Source organism: Pteropus medius, unplaced genomic scaffold (assembly GCF_902729225.1).
Source record: "Pteropus medius unplaced genomic scaffold, Ma_sr-lr_union100, whole genome shotgun sequence".
NCBI lineage: Eukaryota > Metazoa > Chordata > Mammalia > Chiroptera > Pteropodidae > Pteropus > Pteropus medius.
In genome coordinates this window covers 56,455,936-56,475,428 of record NW_024344378.1, presented here as the reverse complement: position 1 = coordinate 56,475,428, position 19,493 = coordinate 56,455,936, and the positions used below count along the sequence as shown (strand labels likewise).

Below are 19,493 nucleotides of genomic sequence, written 5' to 3'. Positions count from 1 at the left end.
AAAACAGTTTTGAGGTTCCTCAAAAAATAGAACTGCTTTGTGACCCAGCAATTTCACTTCTGGGTATTTATTCAAAGAAATCCGAAACACTACTTTAAAAAGATATATGCACTCCTATGTTCATTACAGTATTATTTATAATACCCAAGATATGGAAGCAACCTAAGTGTCCATCAGTACACAATTAGATAAAAAAGAAGTGATACATATATACAGTGGATATCACTCAGCCATAAAAAAATAAAATAAAATCTTACCCTTTGCATCAACATGGATGGACCTTGAGGGTATAATGCTAAATGAAATAAGTCAGATAGAGAAAGACAAATAGCACATGATCTCACTTACATGTGGAATCTAAAGAACAAAATAAACAAACAAAACAGAAACAGGCTCATAGATATAACGAACAAACGATGATTGCTGGTGTTGGAGGGCTGAGAGAAAAAAGCAAAGGGATTAAGAAGTACAAATTGGCAGTTACAAAATAGTCATGGAGATGTGAAATACAGTATAGGGAATATAGTGAATAATATTGTAATATCTCTGTAAAGTGCCATAGTGAGTACTAGACTAAATGGGCGATCATTTCATAAATTATATAAATATCTAACCTCTATGCTATACTCCTGAAACTAATACAATGTAATATTAAATGTCAATTCTAATTGAAAAGTCAAAAATATTTAAAAATCAAGTGATTTCATATAAAAACCCAGCTATTTATTGAAAAACAAATTGAAGGGAGATGCTCAAAAGGTGATAATTGAGTGGAACTCCAGAATAGCTGCAAGCTTTGGAGGGACGTGCATTTTAATTAGCATAACTCCTGAATGTTCGTCTGCCCCACACCAGCTCTGAGGGTCAGAGACCAGTCACTGTCATCAGTCTTAACATGTTTTTCTTTCCTATGCTATAGGCTTTTGATTGAGATCTTTAGTATCTAGCCTCTCATGTTGTTCTGACTCTTGCTTTGTGATTGTGTATATGTTTCTACAGCTAGATTGTAGGCTTCTTAGGAGCAGGGATCGTGTCTCATTCATCCTTTTGCTCCTTGAGCTCTGCACAGGTCCTAGTTTTAGGTGTTCAATAACTTTATGGAATTAATCTACAGTAAGGAAACATAACTGTGGTAGAATGAAGCCTTGTGGCAAGTTACTCTGCGGGCTGAGAGATTTGTGCTGCTGGGGGTTGGGAGTGAAGAATGTGGATCATGGACCATAGCTGGGCTTGGACCTCAGAAGGGTCTTGCAGCCCATTTGTATCCCTGCAGTAGGCAACCTATACCCATGCTTCACTACATTTTTGTATTTCAGGACATTCCAAGACCTGTCCAAACAAGTAGAGATATCTTATGGCACCGTCCGGGACTCCGCTGTGTACGAGTACTTCCGAGCCAAGGGCACTAACCCCCTGGAGCAGGACAGCACATTTGCCGAGCTCTGGCGGACCATTAGCAAGAACGGGGGAGCTGATAACTGCGTGTCCAGTCCTTCAGAAGGCATCAGGAAGGTAGGCGGGAGCTGGCCACCTGGGCATGCATAGGCTATGACAGTGATGTAGGTATGGTGATCCTGAAAGTAAGAGACACTTTTTAGGTGGCATCTCCTATGCACAGCCTTCTCACTTGCAAAGTGATCTTTCTTGAGCAGGCTAGATAGGCATTTCTTACAGGCATATGAGTGTCAAGTTGGGGGACACACATTCTTTAGGCAGATGTGCATTTTTGACAGCAGAAGCAGAGGGGCTGCTTATTTCTTACCAAACTGTCAGCTTTCAAAGAGTCAGTGAAGAGCAGGCAGATTAAGCCTGAGACATGACCTCCCTCCTTGTGGGCTCCTAGGATTGTGGCCTAGAGGTGCCTGCCTACCTCACATGAGAATACTCAGCAGAGAACCAGGTGAGAGATAGAAGGAATGAGATGAAGTTCAGGAGAGGGTGACATATTATAGGTCTGTGCTGTGAAGACGAGATGTCGTTGGGAGGTGGTGGTAAGGGCAGCAAGCCCGGGATGGAAACTGTGCTTGGGGAAACTGAGGGAGGATAGGGTAGGTAGGGACCAAGAGAGAAGAATGGTGGAGAAAAGTCATCACATTTTTCAGCAGTGGATTAGACTTTGCTCATTTATTTCAGTCAATTTCCAGCGTGACCTGAATTAATCATTATTATCCCATTGTACAGATGAAAATCAGAGACACAGGATCACACTCTATAAGGGTCTGATGCCTGAGGTTCCAGGCTGAGGAGTTTGGCATTTATCCAGCATGCACTGTGGAGCTCTTGGAGGTCAGTGAGGAGGAAGATGGTGGGATGAAGGCAGATTTCATAAGGATGCTGCTGCTCCTGGCATCCTTCTGTCCAGTGACCCTCACATCCAGTGGCTACTGTGCCTGTGGTCATTAGAGAATGATTCGAGAAAGCCGTGCACCTGTGTCAGTACTACTGCCTCTCTGAGCAGACCAGCTGTCCAGGCTGCCTCAGTATCTCCTCCATTCTGTTCCTTACTCTACCTGCCCACCACCTCTGTGGAACCTTCCCACACTTACACAAAGTCACACATATTCTCTCTCACACTTACATACACTCAGACTCATCATTCACACACATAATCACACACAACCCTGTCCAGCCTGCCTCAGTATCTCATCTCTTCTTTCTAATACAATTCCACTTCTGTGGAACCATCTCACAGGCTGTCACACATACACCCATATAGACTCCCACATACTCACACACATTCATGCACACACATGTGTACACACACACACCTATGTTTTACATCCCCAGACACTTGGTGATTGCTTGACTTTACTGCATAGAGCATTGGATATAAGGGGACAGTCTAGGGAAAGTTTCAGGGCCACCAGGGCCTACCACCCTGCGCATCATGATGAAAAGATCCTCAGCAATCTGCCAGCCCTCCCATGAAAAAGCCTCAAGGGGGCCCAGGAAGAGAGGCAGAGGCCTGAGTCCCACTTCAGAAGCAGCAGAGTGTCCATATGGAGGGCAACTTCTGTCCAGGGGAGGAACATGGCAATGCCTGTAGTGCTCTGTGTGGAGTGAGAGCCCTATGGGCATGTGTTCCCACATTGCAGTTAGCTCAGGATGGCTTCTTGTGATTTAGCCACTTTGAACAACAGAAAGTGTCTGGGTTCTGGAGCCTGACACATTTGAATGTGAATCCCAGTTCCATAGCTCACCAGCTATGTGAATTTGAGCATACCACTCTTCTTGTCTGGAACACCTCAGAGTTAAGAGGGGCCTGGGCAACTTTGGGGTCTCTTTACATTTAACCAAGTGGTACCTTAACAAAAATAATAAAATGTAACATAAATGTTGCTATTCTCATGCTTACAAGATTTATTAAAACCTCTTCATTCTTAGTGCACTACAAAAGATGATGTTCTAACTTCAAGCTACTGGTCTTCTTTCATCCCTGACACGGCATCTTTGTGGCTGTCAGTGACCTCATTTGGAGATAATGAATACAAAGTTGATTTAAGGCCTTTTATTAATGTAAGGCCTGGGCCAAATGGCCTTCAAGCTTCCCTTCTCTGTTTTCTTTCTCTCATAGAGAGCCAATATTTCCGTCCACAGGATACTTATGAAGATTCATCACAGCAGTGCTATAAAAAGCACTTGTTATAAAAGAAAAGATAGCTACTTTTGACTTTATTAAACTTCTATTAATTATAAGACACTCTAAAGAAAAAAAAAAGCAAGTCGCACACTGGCAGGAGATATTTACAATGCCCGTAACCAATATAAGATTAATATCAAGGTTATATGAGGAACTTTTACAAATCAATAGGAAAAATTCAAATAGTTTGCTAGAAAAGTGGGCAAAAGCCTTGTACAGTCTTTTCACAGTAGAGGCAACACATATGGCCAATATATTCAAAATCATTAGTGATCCAAGAAATGCAAATTGAGACCATAAAGATATATTATTTTACACCAATTAGACTGGCGCAAAATGAGAGGTGATGGAGAGGACGGAAGTAACAGATGGTTAATTGCTGGTAGGAGTGTACTCAGTACAACCACTTTAGAAACAAGTTTGTCATTCTCTTATAAAATGGAATATTTGCATACTCTGTGATCCGGCAATTCCACTCTTATGTATCCACCCAAAATAAACTTCTACATGCACTCCAGAAACGATAAAGGCCACGATAGCATTGCTTGTAGAGCCAAAATCCTGGAAATAGTCCAAGTGAGCATTAACAAGGTAAAAAATTATAACCTGCAATGGAATGATTCCACCACAGCTTCATGTAATAGTATGGCTGAATCTTAGCAGAATAATATTTAGTAAAAAAAGGCATTAAATCAATTTTATATGGATCAACTAATAGAAAATAACTTACAACATAATATTTTTTAAAATATGTGTAAAACTCATGAATATACACATCTAAAGTAATGATAAAATACAAGATTCACAGTAGTGGTTACTACAGAAGGAAGAGAAAGAGCCACAGGAAGAAGAGAAGCCTATAGATGGATATGTCAGTTTCAGTGTTAGCTTCAGATTCAGGGTTGTTGTTTTTTTTTTTAACATCATAATAAATAATAAATAAGTTAATTTAAAAAGAGGGCCATTCCTGGACAAAAGGATGGGTGTCCTGAACCAAGAGTTGAAATTAATCCCATTCTGTGCACCTCCCTGCTCTTTCAAATAAATCAGTCCAGACTAAGCCAGGCAGTTTGGCTACAACATTCCAGCTCCTTCTCTCCTTGCAGACTCTCTTGTACCTGACTACTCTTGCTCCTGGTATAACTCTGGAAGTCAGATGCCATTTATAAAGCACTCTGGAAGGTGATAAATCTGGAGATGGGTCATCAGGGAAACATCTTCTTGTCACCCTACTTACCTCTGGTCCATTGCTGGCACATTAGAAATCTTTTACCCTCTGGTGATATTTACGGTCTTATTCATGAATAAAACAACATTTAAAAATTAAGTAGTGGAAGATGCAAATAAAGGATTCCTTATAAATGCCTATAGCTTCATGGTACTGAATCTAATCTTTTTTTAGTACATGGGATATGTTACTTTTATGAAACCTTCATTTTATAAACCCCAAGCTGACTTTGGGTCACAAATCTTCCTCTTGCATTTGGATCTTTAAGAAAAAAACTGACTGCCACCACTAGACAAATGTTAAGGGTTTTTATAACTAGTGTCATAAAAATGAGTTTATAGTACTGTCAGAAAATGGAGTGCGCTGCATTTTTTACTGGAAGAAGAGCTCAGATTCACTCTGGGGTCCTCCTTCATGTGGCTGTTCCTGTGGCTACTGTACTTAAATGTGAAAACTTGTTGAAAACTCTTCCTGTGCCCTGCCCCTTTGGAGATGCCCCTCACCCCACAGGCTAAGGCTTCAGAAACCATGTACATCCCCAGATTGCAGCAGACCAGTCTGGGATGGTCGTGCCTTGAATGAAGGCCATGTTCTGAATCCCGAAGCTGTAAGGAAAAATCCAGCATGTTGGGAAATATGGGCCTGATCCTGATATTTGCAGATGAAATTCTTCTCTAAATCCCAAACAAAGCCTGCGTCTTTGCAGTGCAGATGGCCTCACAAAGGTGATGCCCCCAAAGTATGTCACAGGAAACTTCTTAAGCAAAGGAAGGACTACTCCACTTCTAATTTTCAGTTCCTCTTAGGTGACTGTTTCATGAGTGCATGGTAGCAGAATGGTGTCTAATTGCTACTGAAGTCAAGGAACTTGATACCGAAGGTAACCTCAGAAAGCCGCTATTACCTTTTCCTTGGGAGTACTATAGCTTTTTATGACTTGAAACCAATTTAGGTGGGAAATTGCTTAGCAAGAGGTGATCACTGTTCCATAGTATCAGAACTGGAAAAAGGGGTTATGTCATGGTTGCCCCATCACTGTGACCCACTCCTTCCTGCCAGTGGCCACTCAGACAAGGAGGGGGCGGCCCTTTCTGGGCTCTGGTGAAGACAGCAGGTAAGAATTTGGAAGGGAAGAAGTTTTATTTATTTATTAAGAGTCTACAACATACAGTTTTTACAACAAACCTCCTTGGTACCCAGAAAGTTTCAATAAATACTGGGTTGTTCCTGAATGAATCATCTGTTTGTTGTCTGACTAAACAGAGACACAAAAATTGGAGAGGTAGTTGGTACCATCAGTTAGCTGTTTACCTTCCATAGCTTCTGTGTTGGAAGGGACAAGAGAAATAGCTCAGAGATTCCTTTCAGACTTGTCTATGGATAGCCTTCTCTTAGGAAAGAGACCCTTCTGGTCCTCAGAGAGAGAGGCTGGCTTCATTCCCCTCAGCCACCTCTACCTGTCAGACCTGAGGAAAGGCTAGACCAAAGTCTGAAAAATTATAGTCCATGGGCTAAGTCTGACCCACCACCTGTTTTTGTAAATAAAGTTTTGTAGGAACACAGCCACACCTATTCATTTACACAGTGCCTATGGTTGCTTTCCTGCTACTTCAGCAGAACTGAGCAGTTGAGACAGAGACCATAAAGTTCCCAAAGCCTAAAACATTTAGTTCCTGGCCTTTTATAGAGAAATTTGAGGACCTCTGGTCTAGAGCAATGGTGGTCTCGGAATTCTGGTCCTAGGTCTATATCATCTAATAGCACATAGGCATATGTAGTAGTATATCACTAGCTCTGTGGTATCTAGTAGCATACAGGCTCTGGCTATAGACTGTCCTTTCTTGTCCTTTTCCAGTCTACCTCTGGTAGCCCAAATTGTTCTCCCTCACTACTAGGACCCAGCTTTTTTTCCTGACCTGGCCTAGTCTCCCCTTGAAGCCTATTGAACAGTCTCTGTGTGCCAGGCACTGTGCCAGATGATCTACATACATTATTCCTTTCATCTTGAACAAAACTACTTGCTTGTTATTATCTCCATCGCATAGAAATGGGACTTGAGCTTCAGAGAGATTAAGTGGCTTGTTCAAGGTCACACAGATGTGAGTAAACCATGGCACAGTCATCAGAGTCTCACTCCAACTTTATCTCTTTCCATGAGGTCACATCCTAATTGCTATACCTCAGTGTCTCCACCTCCTTGTGTACTCTTTACTTACTTATGCTTTTATTTTCTTTGTCTTTTACACCAAAGCGGCAAGATATATGTCTGGCTCTCATTTTTAAAAGCCTTACCTCTCCTTCCATGTGTCATAGCAAAGATTATTTAAGTCTGTGATTTTATCTTTTGATTTCCAAACAATTAAAATGATCAATTAGAGAAACTTTGAGATGCAAACTTGAGCTGGCAAGTGGTTCAAATTTATATGCTAACTGACATGTGAAATCAGACTTTAATGTTTTTGGTGGGATATTTTTTTTCTTTAGCTTAATCAACTCTATCAAGTAACATCCAGCATAACCCAATTTCTGTGCTGTGCCAGGGATGACCTGGACTGCCAGTTTATTAAGACTTTCCATAAATCAGATCTCATATTTAATAACATTGTCGAATAGAATACAGTGTTAATAGTTTAAATGTCAATCTTCACAGCTCATTGAGCTCTTCGAATAGACAAGTAGTTTGTTTCAGGCCCTGTAACTGGAGACGGTATTTTTCAGAGAGAAGTAGCTTTTGAGTCCAGTAGTCGTAACAGAAGGTGTTTTTTTCCACTCAGTAAATATCGCTGAGGTCATAAAGTGCGAATGCAAATGAAGGAAGAAAATGGGATCACAAATCTTATTTATTTCCACACTGATCTAATGCTTGCTCTGACACCAGATTATGTGTGGGTATCACCCGTTAGCACCTGCATTTGTTCCTTCCCTTGCTCTCTGCTCTGTGACAGGGGCTGCTCTCACTGCACACACTCCCTAAGTGTCAGGGACCATACCTTGTAAAGAGAAAAGGTGGTCCCCAGAAGGACTGCAGCCTTCCATGGGAGGATCAGGAACTTTGGCACCTCACAGTGATCTCCATTTGGAAGGAGCAAGGTGAAGAAGCATCCTCGTTTCAAGGCGTGCTTGGTGTTATACTGAGGAGGGGAAGAGGCTTATGTATGCCTTTGTATTTTGGGGATGCTAGTTTCGACGACTAGGAAGGTTTGGCCAAGTTGATGAAAGGGATCTTTGATGCAGGTCTGACTCCCTGGAAAAGGGACTGATACAAACTGGGTAGCCCTGTACAGTGGAAAGCAACAAGACTGTTCTCTGTAGTAGCTATGGCTCTTAAAGTCATGCTGCATGACATGTAGTCTGTCCTTTCTCTGCTTCTAAATCAATGCAGATTGAGGATTGATTCTATATGCCCCTTTTCTCAGACACTTGCATGAGATAATCATTTATCTCTACATCTTTTGTACTTGCTTAAAAGGTGCTATATCTATTTTGTGAGTTAGTCTCTTCTCTTCATTCATTCATTTATTCACTTATTTATCCATTCAAGAAATGTATAGAAGTCAGAAATTTGAATAGCTTCTGCCTAGGAATTTGGAATTTAAATTTCTTTTTCGACCTAATTTAATCCATGGCTTTAGTCAAGTGAATTCACCTATCTGAGCTATCTGCGAGACTGAGAAAAGCCTGCCCAGATTCACTGAGTTTACCAAAGCATAAAGTGGAAAGCATACATTGTAGATTGGAGCACAAGGTTGACATTCAATAGATGTCAGCAAACTGCCTTAGTACCTACTATATGTTAGGAAAAGAAGATAATTAAAATATAAAGACAAACAGCACTTAGTCTTTTTATGATGTATATTTGACATACAATAAAATGCACATATATTATTTATTTCATGGATTTAAACAATGGCATATAGTGGTTTAATCACCACCACCATCACCTTGAAAAATTTTCTTAAATCATTTTCTAGATACTTTTTCCTACTCCCAGGAGAACCCATTTACAAATTTCTGGTGCCACAGATTCAATTTACTTGTTCTTGTAATTCATATAAATGGAATAATATAAAATATGCATATTTGTGCTTAGTTTCTTTCACTTCACAAAATGTCTATGAGATTTAACCATGAAGTTCTGAATATCAGTACTTAGTTCTTTTTTTTTTTTTTTGAATGAACAAACCTCAATTTATTTATTCTCCAGTTGACATACATTTCAGTAGTTGCCAATTCATGGCTATTATGAATAACACAGTATGATCATTTTTATACAAATCTTTTGTGGAAATATGTTTCCATTTATTTTTTTCTAAATGCAAACGAGTAGAATTCTTGAGTCATTAGGTACTTGTGTATTTATCTCTATAAGAAACTGCCTCACCACCTCCAATGTGGGTATTCTATTTTACGCTCCTACTAATAATATCCTACTTGTATGCTAGTAAGTTTCAGTTGCTGGATATCCTAACTAACATTTAGTGTTGTCAGTCTTTCTGACCAGGCAAAAAAGTGGATGTGAAGGATATTTCATTGTTTTAATTTGTGTTCCTTTGATGACTAATGATGTGATGTACAGCACTCTTTCATGTTTATTGATCATCTACATAGCTTCTTTCAAGAATTGCATGCTCAAGTCTTCTGTTAATTTTTACTGGGTGCTTCATCTTTTCACTATATGATTTAGATGAATTTTTAATATTTTCTGGATATAGGTCCTTGATCAAATATCAGTATTGCAAATATAATTCCCAGTCTGTAACTTGCCCATTAATTTTCTTAATGATGTCTTTTGAGGAGTAGAAATTTTTAATTTTGATAAAACCCCATATATCAAATTTTCTTTACTTTTATGGTTAATGCTTTTTCTGTATTATCTAAGAAAGTTCTGCCTATCTCATAAACATTATCATGACTTAATGGATTTTCAGTTGCTACACTTATTCTTCAGGTCAAATTTTTAAGAGTAGAGTTATAGCATCAAAAAAGGACATAGATATTTAAAATTCTCAACAGAATATTACCGAGTATTGCCAAAATAGGTCTTTGAATGAATTTTATTCCTATCTTTGGGATCAAAAGAATACTCAAACTTTAGTGTTTTTTTTTTTAATCAAATCTTTGAGGATTTGTCTTTTGTAGGAAATTTTTTTTTTTATAAACTAATTTTTTTTCTACTTTTCTCATGTCCCTTATTGTGATTTTTCCTTTTTCTTACACAATATATTTTTGCTGTATTTTGCTTTATTATTCTGGGGACTAGAGTGGAGAAGAAATCATTTTCTTTTCAACTCAATTTTTTTTCTTGGCCCACATTAGGTATTACTACTAGTGATCCATGAATTTTGGTGGTTTGAGGAAATTGAGTAAGATCATGATTAGATATCTATCTTTGTTTAATAACAAAGAATTGATGTACATACAAATCCTTTTCTTAAATGTATTCTGCAACAATTTACTATTTGTAATATCACATTTTTTATCCATTTATTTATTTCATCAATTCATTTACTAGTGCCGAGCTCAGTCAATATGTAAAAACGTGCTTGAACCTTTCCTCCTAAAATTGAATTACAAGTGATTTAAGGTCAAAGTGAAGAAAGAGACTGATCTTGGACAGTATGTTGTTTTAAAAACATTTTTTTTTTAGTTTGTTTTCTTTTTTACTTTTTGCAGGGTTTTTCTTTCTTGGGTCAATATTTAGACAATCAGGAGATTAATTTAATCATATTGGCTACCATTAGGAAGGCTTGGGATGAATAAGGTGTGGTGTTAAGTTTCTTCCATGAATTAGCTCAACTGTGCTTCAACACAAACCACTTATTAATGAAGAAACTAAAGTTTGAGATGGGCAAGAGACTTGCTGAAAATCAAGCTTGAGGCATCATCAGACCTAGGGTTTGAACTCAATATTTTTCTCACTTTAGTGCCTGTGGCATTACCCTGTGACACTCTGCAGAAATGGAGGAGATACATGATCGAAGTGGAGGCTGAGCTCCCTCCTATCACCCAACCATGTGTTCTAGTCACAGGAGAGAAATCTGAGGGGTTCTTTCCCCTCTCACACCTTTGTACACCACAATACATGCAGCATAGAAACACCGTTCTCTACCTTTGTCAGCCAGGTTGGTTCCTAGGTATCTTTCAAGCCTTAGCCAAAGCATTCTCTCTTCCTGAGCCCCACTTAGAGCTTCTCCATCCTCCAGGCAGGGCCAGGGTCTCTCTTAACACACTGTGTATCCTAGAACACAGCTTCATCAGATGTCACTCATCCTTGGTGTCCCACTCTGTCACATTCCTCTCTAGACTCGGAGCCTCCATAGATCTGCACCTGTCTCCTATTCATTTGTCTGTCTGTCCCCAGAGTCTAGAACAGAAGTCAGCACAGAGGCAAAGCACACGGACATCCAAAGCCTTCTATCCTTTTAAAAATCAAACAAAATAAATGTTCAACAAACATTTAAGAAATGAGAGTGTGCAGAAGTGCAGCCATGTGCATATTTCTTCAACGAGAATCAGCTGGATTGCTGGCACCCAACTGCAGGGAAGGCAAAAAGGGGTGAAGAGGGACAGGGAGGGCAGGGGGTCTTAGTCAGTCTCCTGGAGAGTTGACCAAGTTGGCCCCTTCATCACACCCTACTGCTTAATTCTTTTTGATAATGATTGGTTTGTGATAATACAGTCCAAAGATCAAGGAAAATCCCCATTTTGCCTCCCTTATTAAATTACTTTGCTTCAGGTTCTGAACATTGCCAAGCAAATCTCGTTATGAATTCTTCAATTACTTTCTTTTACGATTTTTGTAATTTGGTAGGGTAAGCTCTGGAATCAAACCAATATCCGTGTCATCATGCTAACTTTGATTATTTTCAAACACCTCATTAGAGGGGTGGGAGGATGTTCACTCCCCTTAAACCTAATTTCATTTTTCAGATTTCCTCTGCCTTGTGATTTGCTTTGTACCCAGGTCTGATATGCTTCACCTTAGTGCTGACTATAAATATGGGCTGATTCCACTCTATTTGTTCCACTGAGTATTATTGCCTTTGGGTTTTATGACTTAATTTTTTTTTTTTTTGCATTTTGAACTGAATTGTTTGTTATTTGATTACATTAAAATCAAGCGATTGCTTATAAAGACAATTTTGATTTATTGCATCAGCCAGATTCTTGGCAATTTTTGTTTAGCTTATTTTTATTTCCATTTTGTTAGTATAATGTTGTTTGTTCAGGAACAAAAAGGGAGAAAGGGAAGAGGAAAATAACACTTATTAAAAAGTTATCATGTGTGGCATTATGCTTATGTACTTTATCTTCTACCTTGAGGGTATTTTGTGATATTTTCCTTTTGAAAATAAAGAATGCAAAACTCAAAAAGGTTAAACACTTTGCCCAAAGATTATTGGACTCTTTCTACCGTCTATGTGTTCATTGTTAATACTATTACCATCATCATCATTGTCATCATCAATAATCTGAAACTTATTTGAGTAGAATTAGTGGTTTCCACTGAGAGCTCTAATAGTCTCCTTACTTTCCAACATACAGGTATTAAGATTGACTTTGAACCCTGCATTTAAAAACATTAGCATGTACTTGTGTGTGTGTCTCATATGCACACACAGATGGAAAGAAAGAGAGAGACAGAGAGCAAAAGATGAGAGGTGGATTAACTCAAATAAGGAAGAGTAATAAGAAAAGTAAGAGCTCTGAAAAGCATGCCTCCCAAGGATCAGATAAAGGAAACAAATGGTGAGGAGCCTGATAATGAAAGTCCTCCACAGGGACATTTGGTATCTCTACTATTTTAGGAATCTCCGCATGGAAGAAGCCTTGGACCTAATTCTGTATGACCTAGATCTTAGACCTCAGTTAGTTACATGGGAAGTGCTGGGGGGTGATCACTACACTTTGTAGTAAGTGTTTGTCATCCCTGGGCAATGTGGCAGGCTACTATTAGGGCAATGCCCCTGCCAGGTCCCTCTCTTGGCAAATCTTTCTGATTCTTTGACTTTACGAAGCTCTACATCCTGACAAGTAGAGCTCAGAGCTGTTCTCTGAGAGATGGGAGTACATTAGGATCTTTTTGGTCAGAATGTGACCTCTTTTGTAGCTCTTCAAAGTGTTTTAAGGCTATTGTGTGAGCTCTCTCTCTCATTCTCTCTCTCTGAAGGCTGACATTTGAGCAAAGGCCATAAAAGAACATTTAGTCACAAACAGGGTTACAGAATGAGATTCTTCAACATAAACTCCACAGGAATGGTCTCCTAAGGAATTAAGGAATAGTCTTTAATATTAATTGTGATCACATGCAATTTTACTGCTTCTCTCTCTTTCCAGAGTAGTCCAAGTTGCCAGCTCTTGACATCCCTTATGGCTAATGAAATACTAAGAGGGATTGGTCACAGATGGCAAAGTCACCTTGGCCTGAGGGTGTAGTTTTATGGATTTCATTTGAACTTTGTCTCAGTGAAGTTACGTACTCAGTTAGATAACTCAGTGTAATGAATAGTGTGTCAGATTTGAGTTAATAAGAACTGGATTTGGTTCTTACATTTACCTTGTACCAGAGATGAAATGTTGGGAAAGTTAACTAACTACTGAATAAAAGGTATCTCCTTTGGAAAATAGGAATAATAATTCAAGATCTTCCCAGAGTTATTGTAAAGATTAGAGGTGATGTGAAGGGTTTAGTGTAATGCCTTGTAGAGTATATTTTAACACAATAGTTCTCACAAGTGCGGTGCTTGGACCAACAGCATCAGTGTTATCTGGGAATGCATTAGAAATTAAATTCTTTGTCCTCACTTTAGAGCTAATGAATGAGAAGCTGGAAATAGGGAGAAGGGGGAGGTTAGTAATCTGTATTTGAATATGCCCTCCAGGTGGTTCCCATACCCGCTCAAGTTTGAGAACATATGCTTGAATGAATGGTGCTTATTGTTATGATTGTCGATGTATTTGTATTAGTATTTGATTCATTCTAGAACCTTAGAAATTGACTCTTAGGCAGAGGTCAAGAGTGCCCATTGATGCTGTCCATTGGTCAGCCTCTGGAGGAGGAAGCAGGGTAGAGAAGGGTAGAGGGCAGACCTGGAAAGACAGGACATATTCTGCCAACTCACTTTAATTCAAGATCCAGGCTTTCCAGATTCTAGTATTCATCCCTTCAGTTCTTCTTTAACTGTCTTACACATATTTATTCAGCACCAACTGTACACCAGACATCATACTTAGGCAGTGAAAGGATATTCATGTCCAAGGGACTTACATCCTATGTGTGCGTTTGTGTGTGTGTGTGTGTGTGTGTGTGTGTGTGTGTGTGTGGGTGTGTGTACACACAGGGAGTATCTGCATGGCCCTATTCCTGTGCTTGTTCATGGGATGTTTGACCACATGGATGCTTGTCTTTTGTGCTGCCTGAGTTTATGATTCCTTAGGCTGTTTCTCTTCCCTGGGATGACATTTTTCACTATGTGTTATTTTTTTCTCTTCGTAATCTATTTTGTATCTAGGTAAGCTAATTTACTCTTTCTTTTATATCATTCTTAATTTTTCCCATGGAATAAGTCATATTAGATTGTTTTTTATTATGGTCTTTGGACAATTTAAAATTTTGACAAATCACTGAAAATCAATGTGTCCCTTTGCCCTGCTGAGAAGTTTGTTTATGGCCGCTAGTTTTGCTGATGGTGTACAGTTTCAGACTTTGAGGAAGGAGCCATTGATTCTTGCAAGTTAGGACTTTTCTTTTTCCTTTACACCAAACCAGCTCCTTGTCCCTTGGAGATATGAGAAAACTTCTCCCACTAAAATAATATTCGCTTTACTAAATAAGACTGTTTCTTGTCAGAGTGCAAGAGGCCCTAAAAGAAAATGCAGCCATAAAGCCTCTATAGCATCAGGTGCTGGAGGCATACATCATTACTAAAAGCTTGACCAGAATCCATCAGCAGAACAGAAAAAAGCTGTAGCATAATGGAGGCAGCTGTTCAGGGAACTCTGTGTGGCTCTTCGGGGCTACTGATGTTGAATTTTTTGATATAGGAGATAAGGCCATTTTCCGTCAAGGAGACCTGAGGAAACATTCAAGTTCTGCCAGTAGCTGATTCTGTGGTCTTGGGCATAGTCCTTTTTGAGCCTCGATTCCCTTGGAAAATGGATTTAGTTTGTACCGTGGAAGTTTGTCCTGAACTTTCTGAGAATAAATGGGGAAGTACCCTTTGCAGGAAGGAAATGTAAAGAGCGACTTCCCTTTAATATTTGTTTTCAGTAGTCTTGTTTTATGATTTTTCCTCTTCTATTTAGTGCCCTAACCCAAGACTCTAGAGCCATAATACTCTCTCCTTTTCTAAACATGCTTTCAAGGGAAGATCAGAAATTAATTGACATAGAGAAGTCCATATCATTGGATTTCAACTTTAGCACACATCAGGATCACCTGGAGAGATTATTAAAACATAGATTGTTGGGCCACTCTCCCAGAGTCTCTTATTTAGTGTGTCTGGTATGGAGCCTGAGAATTTACATTTCTTATAAATTCTTCAGTGATGATTCAAGAGAAACACTTTAAGAGACACTTTTCTATATTATAGACTTTAAGGATGTTAAAACTGGACACTTGTCTATATTATAGACTTTAAGGATATTAAAACCTCAAAGACTATTTGGACTGTCTTCCACTTATATATATCAGTAGTGAGTCAGTAACTGGGCCAAGACTGTGACCCAGTCTAACAGTCTTTCTAATTTACCAGGCTGATGTCTGAAGACAATTTCAAGTGTTATTTTCTCCAAGGCAATTGCATTTTAATGAGGATCCAACCTTTAAGCTATAAGAATGATGCTAGTAAGGATTATAATCATGATTATAAAGATAGTATCTTATTGTTTGAGTTTCTTCTATGCATCACACTTGCCATGCTGTCTCTTTCTATGATGAGCCTGTGAGGTGGGTAGGCTTGCTACTCCTGTGTTCCAGATGAGGTCACTCAGGCTCAGAGAGTTCAGGTGGCTGGCCAAGGATGCTAGGAAAGGGCCTAGTCTGCCTGTCTCTAGACCTTTGCTCTCACCTACATGCCATGTCATGCTCTTTGTAAAATCGTGTTGAAGATTCTATAAAGAAAGTTAAGAATTAAGGAGAAGACACTATAAGAATAAGGGCATTAGTGGACTGAGAAATTACTTGCCACTTTTTCTAGCCCTTGCTATGCTTCTTGCTATTGACTATGTTACCCTAGGACACAGGAATACTATGATGAGACTGCTAGTTATTTGCAGAAATTGTCTTGCAGGCCTTGTGCCTGTTCATTAGGAGCCATTGTCTGCTGCTGTAGCTTTGAGACATTTCCATCATCTAGGTCTTCTTGCCCAGGTAATGGGCAGCTTCACTGTGACCACAATGACAAACCTGCAGGGTTGCTCTCATGCTTGTGCTCATGGTTGCACACACACAGATACACACACACAGGGTATGCCCCTTATCAGATGGTCTTGCTGTCCCTTTGGTTGTGTTATCTCATTGTCCAGCTCCATTCTGTTCATTCTGGTTTGAAGCCAGGAGCCTAATTGACTTTGTACCCTGTGGACACTTCAAGAAAGCAGCCATTACACTAACTGTGGGAGAGTTCCGCTGCCATCTGCCCCTCCCACTGAGCCTACTCTTGTTTGCCTGCTTTTCCTGGTCCTGAGGCTGATCCAGATAAAGTGTTATTATCTTTCACTCCTTTGGTGGCAGGTTTCCTGATAGCCTCCTGAGGAGGGCTGTGAACGCCTCTGAGGGTACTGCTGATGGTCTGCTCTACATTTTTACGTAATTTTGGACAATCTCTTTCCACTTTTCTGAAAGACCAGGGAGTGGCAGGCTCCTTATCTCCAGGTCTGCTTTTTCTGAACCCTTTGAGGTTCTCTATGTGCTTTGTAGCTGAGTTCAGTTCTCTGCTGCTTTCTTGAGAGCTGTGATACTTATACTCACATGTACACACACGTACATTTTCTCTCTCTCTCTCCCTCACGCACATATACACTCACACATTTCCACACACACAAATTAATACAAGCATATACATATACATTCTCATGTGCACGCATACACACACTAACGCAGAGCATGTTGCTAACTTGGTGAGGGTGGAGGAATGGCTGTCAGGAGAGGAGTGGGTGGGAGAAAAGATATTTCAATTACAGCTGACTGATTTGAATCAAGTGAGGCTATGGGAAGGAGAAAGAGATGGAGCTTGTGTTGAGCCCTCACTGTGTGCCAGGCACAATGCGTTATATCTGTACTTTCACACTCAGAATAATCCTCTAAGAAGCAATTATTAGCCCCCAAGATTTAGGTTCACTGAAAAGCTTGGATGTAGCAGTGGGTTTGTCTTCATTCAGAATTCTGCTTTTTTCATTACACTGTGCTCAAGGAAGGAGGCTGAATCACTAACATTACTGTTTAGATAGCTGCAATCACAGAAGAGATGCTTGCTGAACTGCAGAAAACACGGACGACACATGAGATTGAAAGGAGCTAACAGAAGTCACCCATGATGGCGTCACCTAAAGATGGCTCTTGTTGGTTTTTGGTGCTTGGATTTGATTCTTTACAAACATAAAGTTTTTACATAATAATTTAAAAAGGACATCATGATGTAAATATTCTATTGTAACAGGTTCTTTTTCACTAAACAGCACAATACTTGTTATCATTTATTTAGCACTTACCATTTAGCACATGCCAAGAAAGGCCCTAAGCGTTTCACATTTATTGAGAAATGTAATCTTCATTGGAACTCTGTGAGTCATGGACTATTTTACATCCAGTGGAACTGAGGACAGGAAATTTTAAGCAACTTGCCTGCACTCACCCAACCAGCAACAGTGGAGATGGGATTTGAATCAAAACAGCTGGAGTCCAGAACCCAGGCCAGCTCATGTTTACCATGAACAATTGTTTCCTTAGTAATAAAAGCTCTGGTGGTAACAGTAACATAATATTCCATCATCTAATACTGTCATTTACCTGGCTAATTCTCCGTTGTCGGGCATTCAGGTTGTTTCCAATTCTTGCTTGCTTAAGCAATATTGTCCTGAAAAGTCTTTGTACTAACATCTTTTCAGAAACTGGATAATTCCTTAGGATAAATCCCTAGGGTTGGAATTGCTACATAGCACATTTTAAAAGCATTTGATTCTCCCTACCAAATTGCCATTCCAGAAATATCATGCCAGCTCACATTCCTACCAGCAGACTGTAAAATTGTCCTTTTCTCTACAGATGGCCCAGGTTTGTACTGTTGCATCTTGCGACTTAGCAGAATACATAAGACAGCGTAACTGTAGCCAGGGTTCAGGTCGTGTGTGGCAACATGTTGCCATTTTATGAACATGGCCAGAGGAGCTAAGTTACCAGATGCTCAAGAGGGCTGAGTTCTGATTTGTTGGGTGAAGGGTGGGTAAAGAGAGGCCATGTGCATGCCCACAAGGGTGCATCAAGGAGTCCTCACTATCCTAATGACTCCATCCAGAGATTGTGCAGGCCCCATGTCCTTCCTCTCCCGGTGTTCAGCAGTTATGTGAACCACCTGTTTATAAAGCTGGAGAAAGACAGTCATTGCCATTCCAGTGTGTTCTGTCACCAGCAACACTCTCCTGGGAAGTGATCAGAGGTCAGGGATACCAGGAACAATTTTCCCAGCCCTCCCCTCAAGAGTCCCAGCAGGGCAGAGGGAAGAGCACAGGCTTCTTTGGACGCAGATGGACCTCAGGTTGACCTGGCTCTGCTACTCGCCGTCTGTTTGAGACAAGTTACTTCATTTTTCTGTGCCTCAGTTACTTCACCTGCAAAATGGAATTAATGTTCTGCCCTTTGGAATTATACCATGGATCGAAAAGGTATCAGGTTTCTGAAGGCCCTGGCATCCAGCATGTTCCACACTGTACCTGGCACTGCAGATGCCTGATTTCATCTAGCATTTCCTTTCTGATAATATTTATGTTTGATGAAAACATCAACATTTTTTTTTGTTTTGGGAACAATGTGGCATAGAAGAACATAATGAAGTTCTTGCCTCCAAGGCTGTTGTCTCTGAAAGTTCTGGGCAGTGATTTCTGGGCAGGGCAGTTCTGGGCAAGTGAGTTCTGGGCAGGGCAGAATCAGTGGTGCAATCAATGAAAGGCCACACAATCTCATTTTATTACCAGTGTGGAGCAATAGAGAGTGAGTCCTCCAATAACCCAGCTCACTTGTGGCTTTGCTTATGGTGCCCAGCCTTCCTCTAGTAATATAGGTTGATTATGTTCCCTTAAATGTTAAGGAAGATGCTCTAAGCACTGGAGCCAGACACCTTCATGGTCTCAATCCCTTTCCATTTGTAGCTCTCTAGTGTGGGGGTAGACTGGGATGGAGTGGACTTCAAGGAAGGGTTTGTATCCTATTTGTTAAGATGCTTGCTGGGAGGCAAGCCAGGGATAGCCTGTCTACTTGCTGCTGTCCTGGCATTCTGGAGATGGATGCCCAGATGACCTTGACTTTCTCTAATGTCAAAGCCATTCTTTCCTCCTTTCTATTCTTTTCTATTCCTCACATCTATTCTTTTTACATTGAACCAAGTCCCCTTCCCTTCCCTTCCCTTCCCT

At 40.0% G+C, this 19,493-nt stretch overlaps 1 protein-coding gene across 2 annotated transcripts in view; it reads left to right on the top strand.

Moving 5' to 3' along the window:
• Window positions 1-19,493, top strand: part of GRID1 (glutamate ionotropic receptor delta type subunit 1) — a 664,127-nt gene that overhangs the window by 623,106 nt on the left and 21,528 nt on the right. For both annotated transcript variants that reach the window (XM_039872286.1, XM_039872287.1), the window contains exon 13: window positions 1,317-1,512. In XM_039872286.1, the coding sequence (XP_039728220.1) occupies window positions 1,317-1,512 (196 nt within the window). The remainder of the gene's footprint in view (window positions 1-1,316; window positions 1,513-19,493) is intronic.